At 38.0% G+C, this 15,112-nt stretch overlaps 2 protein-coding genes across 5 annotated transcripts in view; one reads left to right on the top strand and one right to left on the bottom strand.

Moving 5' to 3' along the window:
- The window catches only part of KIAA1191, a 23,164-nt gene extending 15,139 nt beyond the window's left edge, over positions 1-8,025 (top strand). For 2 of the 4 annotated variants that reach the window (XM_081934105.1, XM_081934104.1), the window contains exons 6-9: positions 2,395-2,519; positions 3,487-3,593; positions 3,902-4,050; positions 6,486-7,745. In XM_081934105.1, the coding sequence (XP_081790231.1) occupies positions 2,395-2,519; positions 3,487-3,593; positions 3,902-4,050; positions 6,486-6,694 (590 nt within the window). In that variant the 3' untranslated portion in view covers positions 6,695-7,745. Of the gene's footprint in view, positions 1-2,394; positions 2,520-3,486; positions 3,594-3,901; positions 4,051-6,485; positions 7,746-7,861 lie in introns of those variants that run through there. The other 2 variants (XM_081934106.1, XM_081934107.1) reach the window with 2 other exon arrangements.
- SIMC1 (SUMO interacting motifs containing 1) overlaps positions 7,635-15,112 on the bottom strand; it is a 21,651-nt gene continuing 14,173 nt past the window's right edge. The window contains exons 6-10 of the mRNA XM_081934103.1: positions 14,119-14,307; positions 12,723-12,851; positions 10,520-10,676; positions 10,239-10,323; positions 7,635-9,212 (exon numbers count right to left, since the gene is read on the bottom strand). Coding sequence (XP_081790229.1) covers positions 8,992-9,212; positions 10,239-10,323; positions 10,520-10,676; positions 12,723-12,851; positions 14,119-14,307 — 781 coding nt within the window. The 3' untranslated portion in view covers positions 7,635-8,991. The remainder of the gene's footprint in view (positions 9,213-10,238; positions 10,324-10,519; positions 10,677-12,722; positions 12,852-14,118; positions 14,308-15,112) is intronic.

Raw genomic sequence — 15,112 nt, 5'->3', positions numbered from 1 at the left:
AGCCAGCAGGAGTGAAAGAAGCCTCTTTCCTTGCCACTTGTCTTTCCCCGTTCCGGCAGCTCTCTTTGCATTGGGCTGTTTTTCGCCCTTTGGAAGCTTCAGGGAATCCTCCGGAGATTAAAAAAAACTATCGAAAATCAGCTGGCCAGAGGGTGCATGCGCACTGGAGCTGACAGGGCAATGCCTCGCGTGCCCTCAGAAATGGCTCCGCGTGCCGCCTGTGGCACGCGTGCCATAGGTTCGCCATCACGGCCATAGGGAGTGATGAGTTCTGTGAGAGGGGGAGAGGTCGCATACTCAGGATCTAATCCAAAACCTCTGTTGCCCTTTTATTCCTAGTGGTAAATAAGGTTTGGAAGGACAGTGCAGGAGAGCAATAGGAACAACCCTCAGCTCCCGCTGAAATCCCACTTGGGTCCATCAGCCATCAGGGGTGGATCAATGTAATAGAACCAGCATCCCTGCAGTGCATATTAGTGCCAAAGAATCCCATGGTAATCAAGGCATGAACTGACCATGACAAAGGGGACACCAAAAGCTCCCTCAATTGAGGATCACATAGCCACTGCTCCCAACAGGAATTCCAGATCTGGTGTGTGACCACAGTCCCATGTTTGGCTCTTGACCTGGGATACACCCATAGCTGTCATGGTAGCTATGAAATCTTGGCCCTTCTTAGACCCTGTTTCCAAGGAAGGCAGATGGAAGTCCCCTCCAAGAACATAAGTCTGGGGAAATCCTCTGCCAATCAGGAATGAAATCAGGAACTCGGACAAAGAAGTTGCCATGTAGCAGGGAAGCTGGTACAATAGCCACACTCCCAACTGAGCCAAGTCGGAATTATGACATACATAGTTCTATTTATGCAGAGGGAAAAATTGCATGCCATACTGGGAGGTAACAGATCTTTAAATTATAAATAAAATGTCATAACAACCCTTTGATTCTCATACCTGTTATACAATACAATACAATACAATACAATACCTCAGTGAAAAACTAAAAAAACATGTTTACCAGGGCCTGTAGTACTGTATTGCACTTTTAGTGAAAGTATTGATCCTCTGCTGCCATCTACCATTCATTAGTTTCCAGCTGACACATTTCATCTGTCCAACAAATGATGTCTTTAAACAAATGGCTGTGAGAGGCAACTTCTTGCCATTTGTGTACTAGTAGCTGCTACATCTTTGTGGGAAATAACATATTGACAAATGGAGAATTATGTTGAAAAATCAAAAGTTGGCAATAATGTACCTTCCGTAAATGGGCAGATAATTAGAAAATAGGCTGTGTAACTTCATAATGAATGCTTGAATTAAGACTATAATACAATGTAATTTAAAGCTTTCTACCCCTTTCTGTGTTTGGTCTGCCTTAGCTTTAGAAACATCTGTTCTTGAGTTTTAGTTATTTGATTGATTGAGTGATATGCTGCCTTTATTTTTGTGGAACTCCGGGCAGTTCACATAACTCTTCTGCTTCCTATTTTCTAAACAATGATAATGCCGTAAGGTGAATTGGGCTAAAAGGGAATGACTGGCTCAAAGTTAGTCAGCTGGCTTTTTTCTGCCTAAGGCAGGACTACAACTCTTATTTGTCTACTAATCACAACAGTGTAAAAAATGAGTTCTACAAACCTCTATCACCCAAGGTTACTTTTCTTTCCCATTGAATTAAAATTGTCTTCCAAAGTTTGCTTTAATGTAGATAATGTTTTATTTAAGAAAAATTAAAAAGTATTATAATATTTTAAACTCTATATCCTAGTGGTAAAATACTTCATTTGAATAGCTAAGGATCATGGTTTACAGCCCATTGTTCCCTGCTAAAGATTAAATCTTGGAAGCTGATATTAATTTAAATAGTATAGTTAGATGACTTAATAGTCTGCTTCATCTTTAACCAAAAATAGCATCAGGAAATGGGAGTGTTCTTAACAAATAAAAAAAACAACCTGAAGGGGGTAGTAGAACTTAATACTGCTCTTGTGCTTGGTTGCCTCTTTGGCGAGTTTTTATTTGTACGTATAGAACATATGTAATGAATTATTAGAACATATTAGAAACACCTATGGTAAGCCTTAAACCATCTTATTATAGAACTAATTGGAGAGGGAAAGTGTGTGTTTTCATGTGTATGACAGAATCCTAAGCCATTGATAGAGTTTACTACATTATCTTGCTGTTACAATCTGCAACACACCCGCCTTCCATTTTCTAAAGTTTCCAAGTTCAGAATGTTTTAGAAAACTTGCTACACATGGTTTAAAGAATTTCCACACTCTGCTTTGCTAGCTAGTGATTGTGAATGCTTATGACATCGCTCTTAGAAAACTGTAGCGGGCGGCAGAGTTTTGAGAAATGTGTGAATGTGTATTGTTGTCCATTCTAGAACAAACCCAGGAGAGCATTCAGCGATTTGAACAGCAGGCAGGGCTAAGAGATGTCGGCTACACTCCACACAAGGGTCTCACTGCAGAAGAAACAAAATATCATCGTGTGGCTGAGTCATTCCATGTAAGGTGTTTGGGCCCTCCTGTGATTAGCCAGTTTGTTACTTTAGTTGGTAGAGATTGTTAGTTATTACTCTACAGTCTGGAGGGAGAGACATCCATTGCTGTGCATCTTTGATACGCTGTGATTCATTATTTTTTGTGTTGTACTTTTTTGATGACCTGGGCTTATGTGTTTAAAGTGTGCGTGAATGGGGAATGTGCCAAGTTTGTTAATCCAGAATTGGAACATTCTGGCGAACTGTACAACATTCTGTCCATCCGTCCCCGTGCCCCCCGGACTATGCCATTACTGTATGGGTGTGGTTTGGCAGTACCCAGAAGTGAATCCTCTGAACCAGAAGTGGCTAATGTAAGATAATGGAGCATCTCAAGACATTTCTGGCCTAGATAATTTACTTCTAGAAACTACTTCTCCAGAACTGCATGATCTGTTGGGAAATGGAATGACAGTGGTCTCTTCTTGATGAAGTAGTACATCCTCAATGTATTGTGAATTCTTGATTCAGTATCAATGCATTGGCAATGAAAGTAACACTGTAAACCATAGTATCACAATCTAACCTTTCTGAGGAAGGCGTTTCAAGTTTCTACTACAGGTAGTCCTCGACTTATGACCATAAGTCAACAGTCAAAAGTCACTTTTTTCAGTGCTGTTGTAACTTTGAATGTTCATTACATGAATTGTTGTAAGTCGAGGACTACCTGGTCTTTTTTCTTAGTTGCCCATTGCAGTTGGGCAGAATAGCTAAATAGCAGTAGAGAAATGTGGCTTCAAAATAGTAGGCTCTTAGCTATGTATACTCATTTCCGTAAGAACCTACAATCTTGAATGAAGCTTTTTAAAACATACCACCAAACACTTTCATAAAGTTGCAGTGACCAAAAATGTGGAATCATTTTTTATTATTGATAGGATCTAGGTTAAATTTATAAAGTTTCCAGATATTTGTATGTTGCTTTTCTAACAGAATTTGAAGATGCAAAGTGGAGAGATGGTAAAAGAAGATAAACAGGCCTCTTCTGCCCAGTCCACACCAAACAGCACTCCTCATTCTTCTCCCAAGCGCTCATACAGGTACATTTCATAAAAGGAAAGTAAAATCACAAATTGTCTGAATGTCTTGGCTACCCAGATTCCATGCATATGTTAAGCATTCATATTAGGAATCTGTTTGATTCTCCAGAATGAAAGATTTCCCAGGGTTCTTACAGTTGAGTATTTTATCAAACACTTCATATAAAGTTTCATCAAACACTTCATATGAAACATATGTTATCTTTTAAATTTACTTGGAGTGTGAATATCTGTTGAGAAAGGTGTTTGTGGAAATCGGATGCACAAAATCTGGTTCCCCTGTTTTGATTTCTGCTTTTTCCTTGAAGAAGCTGGTTTAGTCATGGAGCTTATGCTTCGGTCACCAGTCCTGATCGTGGCCCCGTGGATTCCAACAGTGGGGATAGTGATAAAGTACCAACTGAAAAATGGAGCATTTTTGGACCTAGAGCTCTTCAGAGATCTGCTACTGAATCGGGTATAGTATTATTTTGAGAAAACATGATTTTTATTTAGAAAAAAACAAATTAAATATACTTTACAAAGGTTCAGAATTTTAAAAAGTGACTCTGTGAGGGAGATGGGCAGTTTCTAAATGAGATAGATAAGTTAAAGTTTAAATTAAGATCAGAAATACAACTTTAGATTTTAAAAAAATAAGGCTAGAAGGAAGAAAGTATATCAAAACCTTTAAAAATAAAATACAATTTGAAGCAGTTTTGAATTGGAATTGCAGAACTTCTATCGTGTTACAAGGATAAAGCCTTTTGCAAATGGTAACACAGGTCTTAGACTTAGATAGTGAAGGAGCATTAACTCTGTCTTGAATGTTGAATACTATTTCCCTACTTTCTAGGATTATTATTACTATTTCCCTACTCTCTAAGATCTAACTGATGGTGTTGTTTTCTGTATTACAATTTGAAAAAATGTTTGTAAATGGATTAGAATAGAAGTGGAATCCTCAATTATTGAACAGGAGTGTGTAAATCCCAGGAGGTTACGATTGGGGGAGAGCAGCAGTGTTGCTATTTCCCAGATTTCCTGATCCAAGGGGAGGGAGGGTAGTGCTGATTGATGGAATACCTGCAGATGCCGGTTGCCTGCAGGTGCCGAATTCCTGTGTTGGGCTATAGGAACAAGGTATCTTGCTTGTGTACTACTCATCTTGCTGGGCAGCAAGATTCTTTCTAGTGCTCATTATAGCTCTAGGGATAGAGTATCCTTGATTGCTCATGTTATGGATCTTTATGGTCTTGAGAGGATTTAGTAATTCATGGTCCTAGTGCAATCCTGTGTTTGTTCCAACTAATCTCAGTTCTGAGACACATAGGCAGCCATATGTAAGGTACTGGTTTTTGTGCATGGACATCTGACCTCAAATTGGAGAATAGAAAGAAGGACTAGGGGAGACATGATAACAGTGTTCCAATATCTCAGGGGTTGCCACAAAGAAGAGGGAGTCAAACTATTCTCCAAGGCACCTGAAGGTAGGACAAGAAGCAATGGGTGGAAACTAATCAAGGAGAGAAGCAACTTAGAACTGAAGAGAAATTTCCTGGCAGTTAGAACAATTAATCAGTGGAACAGCTTGCCTCCAGAAGTTGTGAATGCCCCAACACTGGAAGTCTTTAAGAAGATGTTGGATAGCTATTTGTCTGAAACGGTATAGGGTTTCCTGCCTAGGCAGAGGGTTGGACTAGAAGACCTCCAAGGTCCCTTCCAACTCTGCTATTGTATTGTATAATATGAGAGCTAGTCATACTCTGGTGATTACAATACTCTTTTTTCTAACCCCCCTCCCCCCCCAAAAAACCGCTCTTAAAATGACCTGCCCCAGGTGTCTGATAGATCTGGATAGATTCCAGGGGCACTCCGGAATGTTCTCAGCAATCTCATAGGCAATTGTTTTGAACGTCTGGTTGATTTCTGGAATATGGAAGTGAATATGAACGGGGGGTCAATGCAGTGACCATTCATTGAATAGATAAGAGCTTATGCACAAGCTTAAATTGTGGTAATAAGGATGGTGATGTGATAAAGCCATTCACTTTTTACTTCTGATTGTGTTCTTGCAGTTCTATTTAAGGTGCTCCGTGCCTGTTTGGGATGCAGAAAGATTTTTCTGAGCATCACTTCAAAATTTTGGGGAAACATTTTGCTAATAAAATAATTACACTTCTGGCTTAGACTGTGCATGGGTTAAGTCAGAGGAGGTGATTGGACTCCGAATGATAGGATTTTCTCAGGATGAGCTCTGCCGTGTGTGTGCTAGATCCATGTCCTTCTTGGTTCTTTTAGAGAGCACTGAGAATGGGGAACTGGGAGTCTAGATACAGAAAACAGCTAATGTCTCCTGGAGGTAGCAGTTGTATCCTCCATCTTGAGGAGGCGGTATTGCGTTCTCCTGAAGCCTTTTCTGGATCTTGCCAGATTGACAACTATTGAGCCATGGTGGCGCAATGGGTTAGAATGCAGTACTGCAGGGCTAACCCATTGCTCACTTCAGGAGTTTGATTCTGAGTGGCTCAAGGTTGACTCATCTTCCCAAGGTCGTAAAATGAGGACCCAGATTGTTGACTCTGTAAACCACTTAGAGAGGGCTGTAAAGCACTGTGAAGCAATACATAAATCTTAAGTGCTATTTCTATCTCTTGGTCCCCAACTTTCCCTTTTTTGAGGATGGTTGCAGAGAGTAGTGGGATGGAGTCTGTCTGGAAATATCGTAGTGTCATAGCAAGTTATCTTCAAAGAGTTGAAAAATTCCTGATAACTTTGGAACAGCTGTTATCAGACATTGTTAGCAATATTTTCCTCTCCAAATTGGTATCTTTATTGAAATTCTAGTAATAGCAACGGTATATATTGAAGCATTTATTGTAATCTGTTTCATATTGCTGTGCATTGTCTTAGGAGGCTTTACCATTCAGACACATAAAGGTTCTCAGAAGCCATCTCCAATGGAACTGATGCGTATACAGGCCACCAGGATGTCAGAGGACTCTGCAAATTTCAAGCCTCCCAAGATGGATATTCCTCCTATCGAAGAGAAGAGGCGGTCTTCACATTCTCACAATCTTAAACCCCGGGACTTGAATGTGCTCGCTCCCTCGGGTTTTTAGGAGTATTTCTACTTAAGTGGCGCAAGTATGTTCTTGTCATCTGATCTCATCTTTAAGTAGATTCCATTCCACTCATGAATCCCTGATTTTAAAAGGTGACTCTTTGCCTTCTAGTTCAGAATTATAAATGGGGATGAAATGAGATCTGGGCACCTTTCTTAATTTATTGCCTTTTTCCTCTCAAGTAGCTCTCTGGGTAAATTATAAATCAAAGTAATCTACCACTGAAATTCGGACAACAAATTGTGTGCTGCTTTACATAGCTAAACTTTTAAAAGGATAGCTATAAAATAGTTGAAGCTGTTTTGAATATTTGTGCTCCCACTACTAAATTTGGTGCTGCTATTCAGGCCAAATTATCAATAGACAACGCATTATTTTTTAATATCTAAATAGTTTTTTTGTAACTTGAACAGAATCTAGGGGGGAAAAGGATTTTTTTGTTTTGTTTTGCTAAGGTGTTGCTCTGGAATAATAATTCTTCAAATGCATAAAAGTTCCATGTTTAAGGACATTTAAGAACTAAATTCCCCTTCTAGACTTGTGGCATGGAATAAAATATTGTTTGTGGTGCATTTTGTTGTTGATTCAGCATGAAGTGGAATGTAGGCAAATTCCTTAATTCCTAAAGTAGTGGGATTCTATTTTTAATAAAGGGATCCTAGAGTTGAGATCCCTTGGAGATCCCTTGAAAATTGTAGTCGTGGCTTCTGTGAAAAGACTTTGAAACCAGACATTCCTATACATACTTCCTTGGGAGGCAAAGGAATCCAAAATAAAATAACTTAATAGAACATGAGAAGATTTTTAATCCAGCTATTCAGTTTGTGTTACAATTAATGATTGAGTAAATGTAAATGTCTATTTTTACAGATGTATATTTTAGAATCATTCACTGAAAGATGAAAAATATTTATGCTTTAAGGCAAATAAGCATATATTATGTTTGTTTTCTTAGTCTAATGTTAAATGTCAAGTGAATGTGTTATTTTACAACAGTGAGATGGAAACCTAGTAGCATTCCATTACATTAAAACCTTTTTTTCTTGAACACCAAATTTGTGATTTTCATGAACCCTTTTTATGTCCTATATCTTACTAAATCCATTACATAAATTGTGGGTGCTGCTATATCTGACTTAAACAATCCATTTTTCTTCACAACAGCTGCAACTTGGACCTGCATTGCTTTGATTGTGCTGTGTCAGTTCATCACTGCTTGTACCCAGGAGACAGTGATCTTGCTTTTTGGTTAATGTTTAATTTATTTGGTAGTGTTTTGTGCTGATGTCTCTATGCCTAATACTTTTGCAGAATAAACAAACATGAATAGGTATGGCTATTATTGCACAGTGTACAAAGTACTCCTTGTTTAATGACTTCTTCAGTGATCATTCAAAGTTGTGATAGCACTGAATGAATCTACTTTTGACTGGTCCTCAAGGTTCTGGCCATCCTAGCACCCACACGGTCTTGTGATTTGGGCACTTGGCAGCCAGTTGACATGACAGTTGCAGTGTTCTATGGTCTTACAATCACCATTTGTGATATTCCCTGCCAGTTTCCCACAAGAAAAGTCAATGGGGAAGCCAGCAGAAAAGGCCACAAGTCGTTCCAATAAGTCCTCTCCCATCCTCTCCCATCCAAAGGAGCCATCCTCAGCCCTGCCACATTCACACATCACTTGCACGCCCTCCCTTGCCTGGCAACAGCCATCTTTATCTGCTTACAACTGCCCGAAACTTGCTTAATGACCTGTGATCCTCCCTTAATGATGGCACGGGGAGTTCTGGGATTGCTGTCGCTAAGCAATGCAATCATGTGACATCATACTTTATGGTCCACTCGCTTAGCGACAGAAATTCTGCTCCCAAGTACTATCATTAACTGAGAATTAACTGTAATAGTAAGCTCCCAGCCCTGCATGTATTATCTGTTACCAAGATTTATCTGGGACCATGACCTATTATCAGTGGATTGACATCTGTATAAATATAATATTGTACATCTATCTAATCTCCTATAACCTGTGATCTTTCTTTTAAAAAGACCAAGCTCATTCTTCTTTTCAGTTAATAAAATTTATTATAAAAGTTGTATAAAACACAAATAGAAATAAAACTAGACAAACTGTTATTAACAAATTTAGAATAAACTTGAAAAGTCCTTGACTTATCCAGTGACTGAGAATACAGTGCAACTTACTGCAATCAAAGAAAGAATACTTTAATTTTTTTAAAGAACTTATTAGACTTAGGAAGAGGTCCATCTGTCAGCATCTAACAGTCCTCCAAGAATTAGATATCCATAGCAGTGGAAAGCAATACTTGGAGTAATTCAATCTTTTCATTGATGGGGGAGGGAATCGGCTGTCCTGGAATCTGGCGGAGTTTTTTCTGGATGCTGTGAATGCTGTGCTTTATATCGCTTTTTTCAATATAATCTTTTGACTGTAGTTTGGGTTTAGCAGCTTTGATAATTAAATTAATACGTTCATACACTGAGTTTCTTAAGTGCCCTGTAAAAAAGGATAGAAGCAATTGTTGAAAGTTATAGTTTGTTTTACCATCAGATTGATAGTTTAGATAGTGTCATCAAAGCAATGAATATAAGTGAACATTGGGAAACAGTGGAGGACGGGGGGACCTGGTATGCTGTGGTCCATGGGGTTGCAATGATTTGGACATGATTTGGCAACTGAATGACAAAACAACTCAACATGTGCAAGATCACTATTTTGTGAACTTCAATGGTTCACAGGTTACCCAAGGGACCATCTTCTTCCAGTGTTTCTACCTGTCCAATACAGTCTGGATGGGCATGCTCTTGAGTCCCATCAGTCAAGGAATGCCTGTTGGTAGGTCTACAAGGTGTACCTTTCTGCCATTCCAGTTGCCCTCTGGAACATTCTCTTTCCATTTAATAGAATGGCCTCGAATCTGTTGGCCTTTGACAAACTAGTTATGTGCCCTGGCCCAGGGGCCTGAATGTGTGAAGGGGCCTGTTTCCTGGTTATATGTGTTTATTATACTTTTCTTGACTTCTATTTTTTTTTTTTTTTGCATTGGGTATTTAATTGTTTAAATTAATTTTATGATTGTTCACCATCGGAGGTCATTTGTTTGAGATGGACTACCATGTAGGTAGGTAGGTAGGTAGGGATAGATGGATGGATGGATTATAGATAAGATTTACTCCAACCAATGGTAGCAGATAAAAAAGATGTGCCTGACATTATTGGCTCATGCCTCTCCCAAACTCTGTGGTCTGGAAGAATTATGAACAAACAGAAATAAGCAAATTGCAAAGCACTGGAACTTAAAAATGCATGAAAGAAGACACTTTATTTAAAGCTAGGGACAACATTTTGAGTATGGCACATTTTCTTCTAAGCTTGTAATACCTGAAATAACCATTTCAGCTTACAGTATTTTAAGTATCTCTGCTAATTCATGCAAGATGTCCTAATAAGTCTAGCTGACAGTATTGACCCCTACTCAGAAAGTATAAAGAGAAGTTTATGACCCATAAGCAAGCTCCTTACCTAGAACTATTGTACGGTAACTCAGCAATAATAAATTCATTTGATGAAGAATCTCATCCCACCTCTGCCACAATTTTTCTCTGTCCTGTAAACAGAAGGATTTTATTCAGGATTTCACAAGTGCTACGCACTGATATTTTAAAAGGACTCTAAAATACTATATTTCAAATAACTTTCAATAACAACAGATTAAAACAATGCATAAACATTGTAGGGATGCCCACCACATTTCGAGTTTCAGTTCTATCAATATAAATAAAGGAAGAAAGCACCCAAATTACCTGATATGTTAGCAGCAAGGAAACGTTGTTCAGAAAATACAATATTTTTGTCAAAGACAAAGGCTCGTTGGGTGGTATAGAGCAGCTATGATGCAATATGAGCTCCAACACTTTGCATCGTAGAAGGTGACAATCCATAGTGCTCAGGAAGATGTCCCTGCAAGTTGACACATTGGAAAGAGTGAAGTTTTATGTTCTGCACTAGTTTAGGAGCAGAAATTTTTAAAGAGGCTCATGTTTAAACCAAAGGAACAATAAAACAAAACAAAAATGTCAAATGAAAGAATCTTCTCTAGGTCTGCATCAAGGGATGAAATGAAACTTGTTGGGACAAAGATAAATCAGCAGCTCAGATGGTCTCAATTCTCTGGATTAGAGAACATTTCAAGTTCATTCTGTGACCCCTGAAGCTTGCCTAAAAGGTTTGAACACCATCTCTTATAAACTTCAATTATTGCAGGAAACTCAAAACATGCTATCCTGCTGCAGATGTTTACTTTGTGATACCTAGGAAATGTTCAGTCACGGTTGGGTTAGATTACATTCTCAGTTTATCTGCTTGATTTCAGTTTGATAAGCAGACACTCTTAGCGCTCCTAGCCTGAGTACTGCACTAGTCAAAAAGAGGGCTGTGAAAATAACCACAGACCCCTCACATCCTGGACATAAATTGTTTCAACTTTTACTATCAAAACCACACTTTAGGGCATTGCACACCAGAATAGTTAGACACAAGGACAGTTTTTCCCCGCATGCCATCACTGCTAAACAACTAATTTGCACAACACTATCAAACTATTTGCTAAGACTGTGTTACTATTCTTCTTCTCATCTTTCCTATTATTTATCTCGTTTTCTACTTATGACTCTAACCTTGTTGCTTGTATCTTACGAATAATATTGTTTTATTAGTATGATTTTGATTGCTTATTTAGTAACCTATAACTATCACTGTTGTATTTTATGATTCATGATGAATGTATTTATGATGACTATGACCGTGATTCATCAGCTGTATCTTTTATGTACACTGGGAGCTTATGCATCGAAGACAAATTCCTTGTGTGTCCAATCACACTTGGCCAATAAAGAATTTTATTTTCTATATTTTCCCTGACTGCTTTAAAATTAAATGTTAACCAAATTGTTCCTTATTGCCATGGGAGTGAAGCAAACCAGTCCTCTTCACTTGGTCATCCTTTAGGTGTCCTGAACTGCACCCAAGCGTGGCATAATGGACATTGCAGTCAAACCATCTGGCAGGCAGACTGCAAAAGACCCACCTAGCTTCTGTATACTGGGTGAATGAGGGAACCAGGTAAATTCTGGCAAATGGATTAGTAGTCTGTTAATTTGTGTTATCAGAATATATATTCTAAATTAGAGAGGTTATAGAAGTATGTAAAACTGAGGAAGGGCTGGAAGTAGTGGATTGCTGGAAAGTTATTTTTTTCAGTCATACAACAATAGATGTTGCCATCGTTCAATATATCTGAATTATAACAAATTCAGGTCAATAAAACACATACTTTTTCTCTGAAATGTAATTATGGAATTCATTGTCACACAATATAGTAATTACTGACAGGATACGTTGATAAATTATGGGAAAAAAACATCAGTGATTAGACATGATCCATACTGCTGGTCAATAATCTCTCCCGTCATCTTCCATGGATCTTTTTCCCCCCCAAGGTGGGTGAGAGAAATTCAAAAGTATTCATGGTGGTCCTTTGAGAAAGTATTTGGAATTTACAATTAATGACATGATCAGTGACTTTTATTTCTCCTGGCCACCTTTTAATAGACTTTTACAAGCTCGGCTATGATTCTGCTATATGCTTGGCTGACACTTGGCTGATTTCCAAAGAATCCTATATTTACAAAATACATAATGTATGCATACTGTACATTTTCGGGTGTATACATAAATGCATACACCTGAGAACATGTAGTTAAAGAGGCAAAGGCATGCAGTTTATGTTCTTTCTGTATTTAAAGAAATAACTTGGCATGGCTCTCCAACTCTGTGGTAGATTTTTAACCTTTTAGAAAAAGCATACTTCAACACTTGCTCTTTGCTCAGAAATGCCTGACAGATCTAGGAATATTATGAGAGCACGGCTAATGCAAAGTTGCACAATCAATACAGAAGAAGTCAGTTCTGAGGAAGAGTGAATTCAATAGTTTATTTATCCCTTACCTTTGGCCCCGCTTGGGAATATTCAGCAGAGAAGAAAAAATCATATCTGCAATTTTAGTGGCATTGCAATTTGGAGATTTGTCCACTTCAACTGCTATTGAAAGCATCCTTTGTAGAAGTGCAGCTTCCCTAAATCAGGGAAACAAAATGTTACTCAACTAACCACCATTTAGGGGAAGTATGAAAACTAAGATAATCATCACAACCTTAAGGTCATAGTCATTTCAGAAGACACAGCACACCAATTTCATTTCTTGAATTACCCTAGACAGTGCCATTTAGAATCTGCAATTTAATGAAACTCATGTAGCCTTGGGATAGTGAACAAATGAAAGGAGAGCCAAACAATTTGCTCTTGAGGTGGAGTTACTATCAAAATACTTTCCCTGGTTGACCTGCAATATAGCAGGGATGGACTGAATGCTCTTCCTATGAACAGCAGTCAGATTACTTACGTCTGTTATTTTATACCCCTCTTAATAGGAAGGAAAGACTATGGATCTTTTCTCTTGGCACTGGCTGAAACTAGATGAGAGTTTTGTGCTGTTCAGTTCCCCAAAATATTGATAAAGGAGAACCTTAATTGCCACTGTAATACATATGGTATATACAATAAATGGATTGCTGTAATATGCTTTACTTGGGCTGTTCTTCTGCATTTGGAAGCTGGTGCCAAATGTACAGGCAGTTTTGTGCACTCTTGAGCAGCACTTGTTACATTTTGTTCCAGGTGCTTCACTGGTTTCCAGGTGCAGTTCAAGATGCTGTAAAACCCTATGTGGAATGAGCAGGGAAATTTAAGGGACCGCCTCTCCCTGGTTACATCTACCATCCCATCAGATCCATCGGGGGAGGCAGGTTGCAGGCCTTGTCTACTATGTAGGAAATGACATCTGATGAGACCCAGGAACAGAACCTTTTAGTACTTGCCCTCTGGAAGGCCATTCCCCCAAAATGTAGATTTATGAAGGGACTGATGACTTAGCGGTGCCCTCATACCTGAGGATCCAGCGGTAGTGGTGAGTCTTGGCAATTGTTTTATTAAATGGATGTATGATTTATATTCATCAACCATGATTGTTTTATTAGTGTTTATGTTTTACTGTTTCTGTTGTTTTTAATTAATATGAGCCACCGAGAGTAAAACTTGTGAGGTGGGTAAAGATAGATGATTGATAGATAGATGCGGTAGATGATAGATAGATACAGTTCCATTTTAAGTCAGTCATAACCAAGCACATTACATACAATTAACACTTTCTGAGTGTATTCAGGCCACCCCAGGTTTGGAAACATTTATTTACTAAAACAACAGATACTGCTTCATTTCAGATTTAGGAGAATTCAAGGAGAAAAACATGAATTTCAAAGAAAGCAAACTTTTGAATCAGCTTACTTTTGAACCTGAAATTGTATGGAGGCATCCTCTTTCTGCAGTGTCTCATTTAAGGACAGTTCTGGAAGAGAATTACAGCTCTGATCTCTGGATTTGCCTATCAATACATTTTTGGTTTCTTGCAGGAATTTTCTGTGCTGAGAAATTCTGGCCCCCGTGACCACAGCTATTAGCCATTTAATCACTTCCCTAAACAGAAATCGGAATTAGAGAGGCACACATGTGATATATAGTCTCACATATTGCTCATACATTTTTAAAAATATAGTAATTACATTAAAGAATACAATTCACAAGAATAAAAATTAATACGAACTTTAAGAACAAAAGAATAAAAATAAGGATGCGCAAAAGAAAAAACAGAACAGGAAGAAAAAAATAATACAATAAAGTAAATGAAATGATTCCCCCCCCCCTCTTTACAAGTATAACTTTTCCATATCCCATCTCTTATTTATAAATAAATCCATAAAGCCTTGTCATTTTAGTCCTGTGTCAGCAAAAGTCCAGTAAGAATCTCCAGAGATAAAATCTATCTTAACCTTGATCAAATAAACTAATTTTATATTTCTTTCTTTTACTTCTAACGATCTTGATCTTTAATCTCTTCAAAGATCCTAGAACTTGATTTCTTTTCACTTTTTCTTTGTCCCATTTCACAAAATTCTTCAAAGTTTAAACCAGCCTCTTTTGTATATCCAATGCAGGAAAATTATCCAGGTCACTCTTTTGGTTTCTTATTTGTATATTTCTTTTAATTATTAAGACATCAGCCAGTTTCTTTCATATGCTCAGTGTGACATCTTTTTTTCATGTCATTCTAAAACGTAGCCTGACACTTTCCATTTCCAAATCGATTTTGTCAGGTAGAACTTGTTCCTTTTCCATATTATCTTTTAAACAAAATCTATAGAGATAGATACAATTAAAATTAACTTTTGGATCAATTGTTCAAAAATATCCTTCAGTTTGTCCAATGTTAAAGAATTTTGCT

This window comes from Natrix helvetica (assembly GCF_964273705.1).
Source record: "Natrix helvetica genome assembly, chromosome: 1".
NCBI lineage: Eukaryota > Metazoa > Chordata > Lepidosauria > Squamata > Natricidae > Natrix > Natrix helvetica.
The sequence above is the reverse complement of the archived record's forward strand: the minus strand, read 5'-3'. Positions and strand labels throughout refer to the sequence as shown.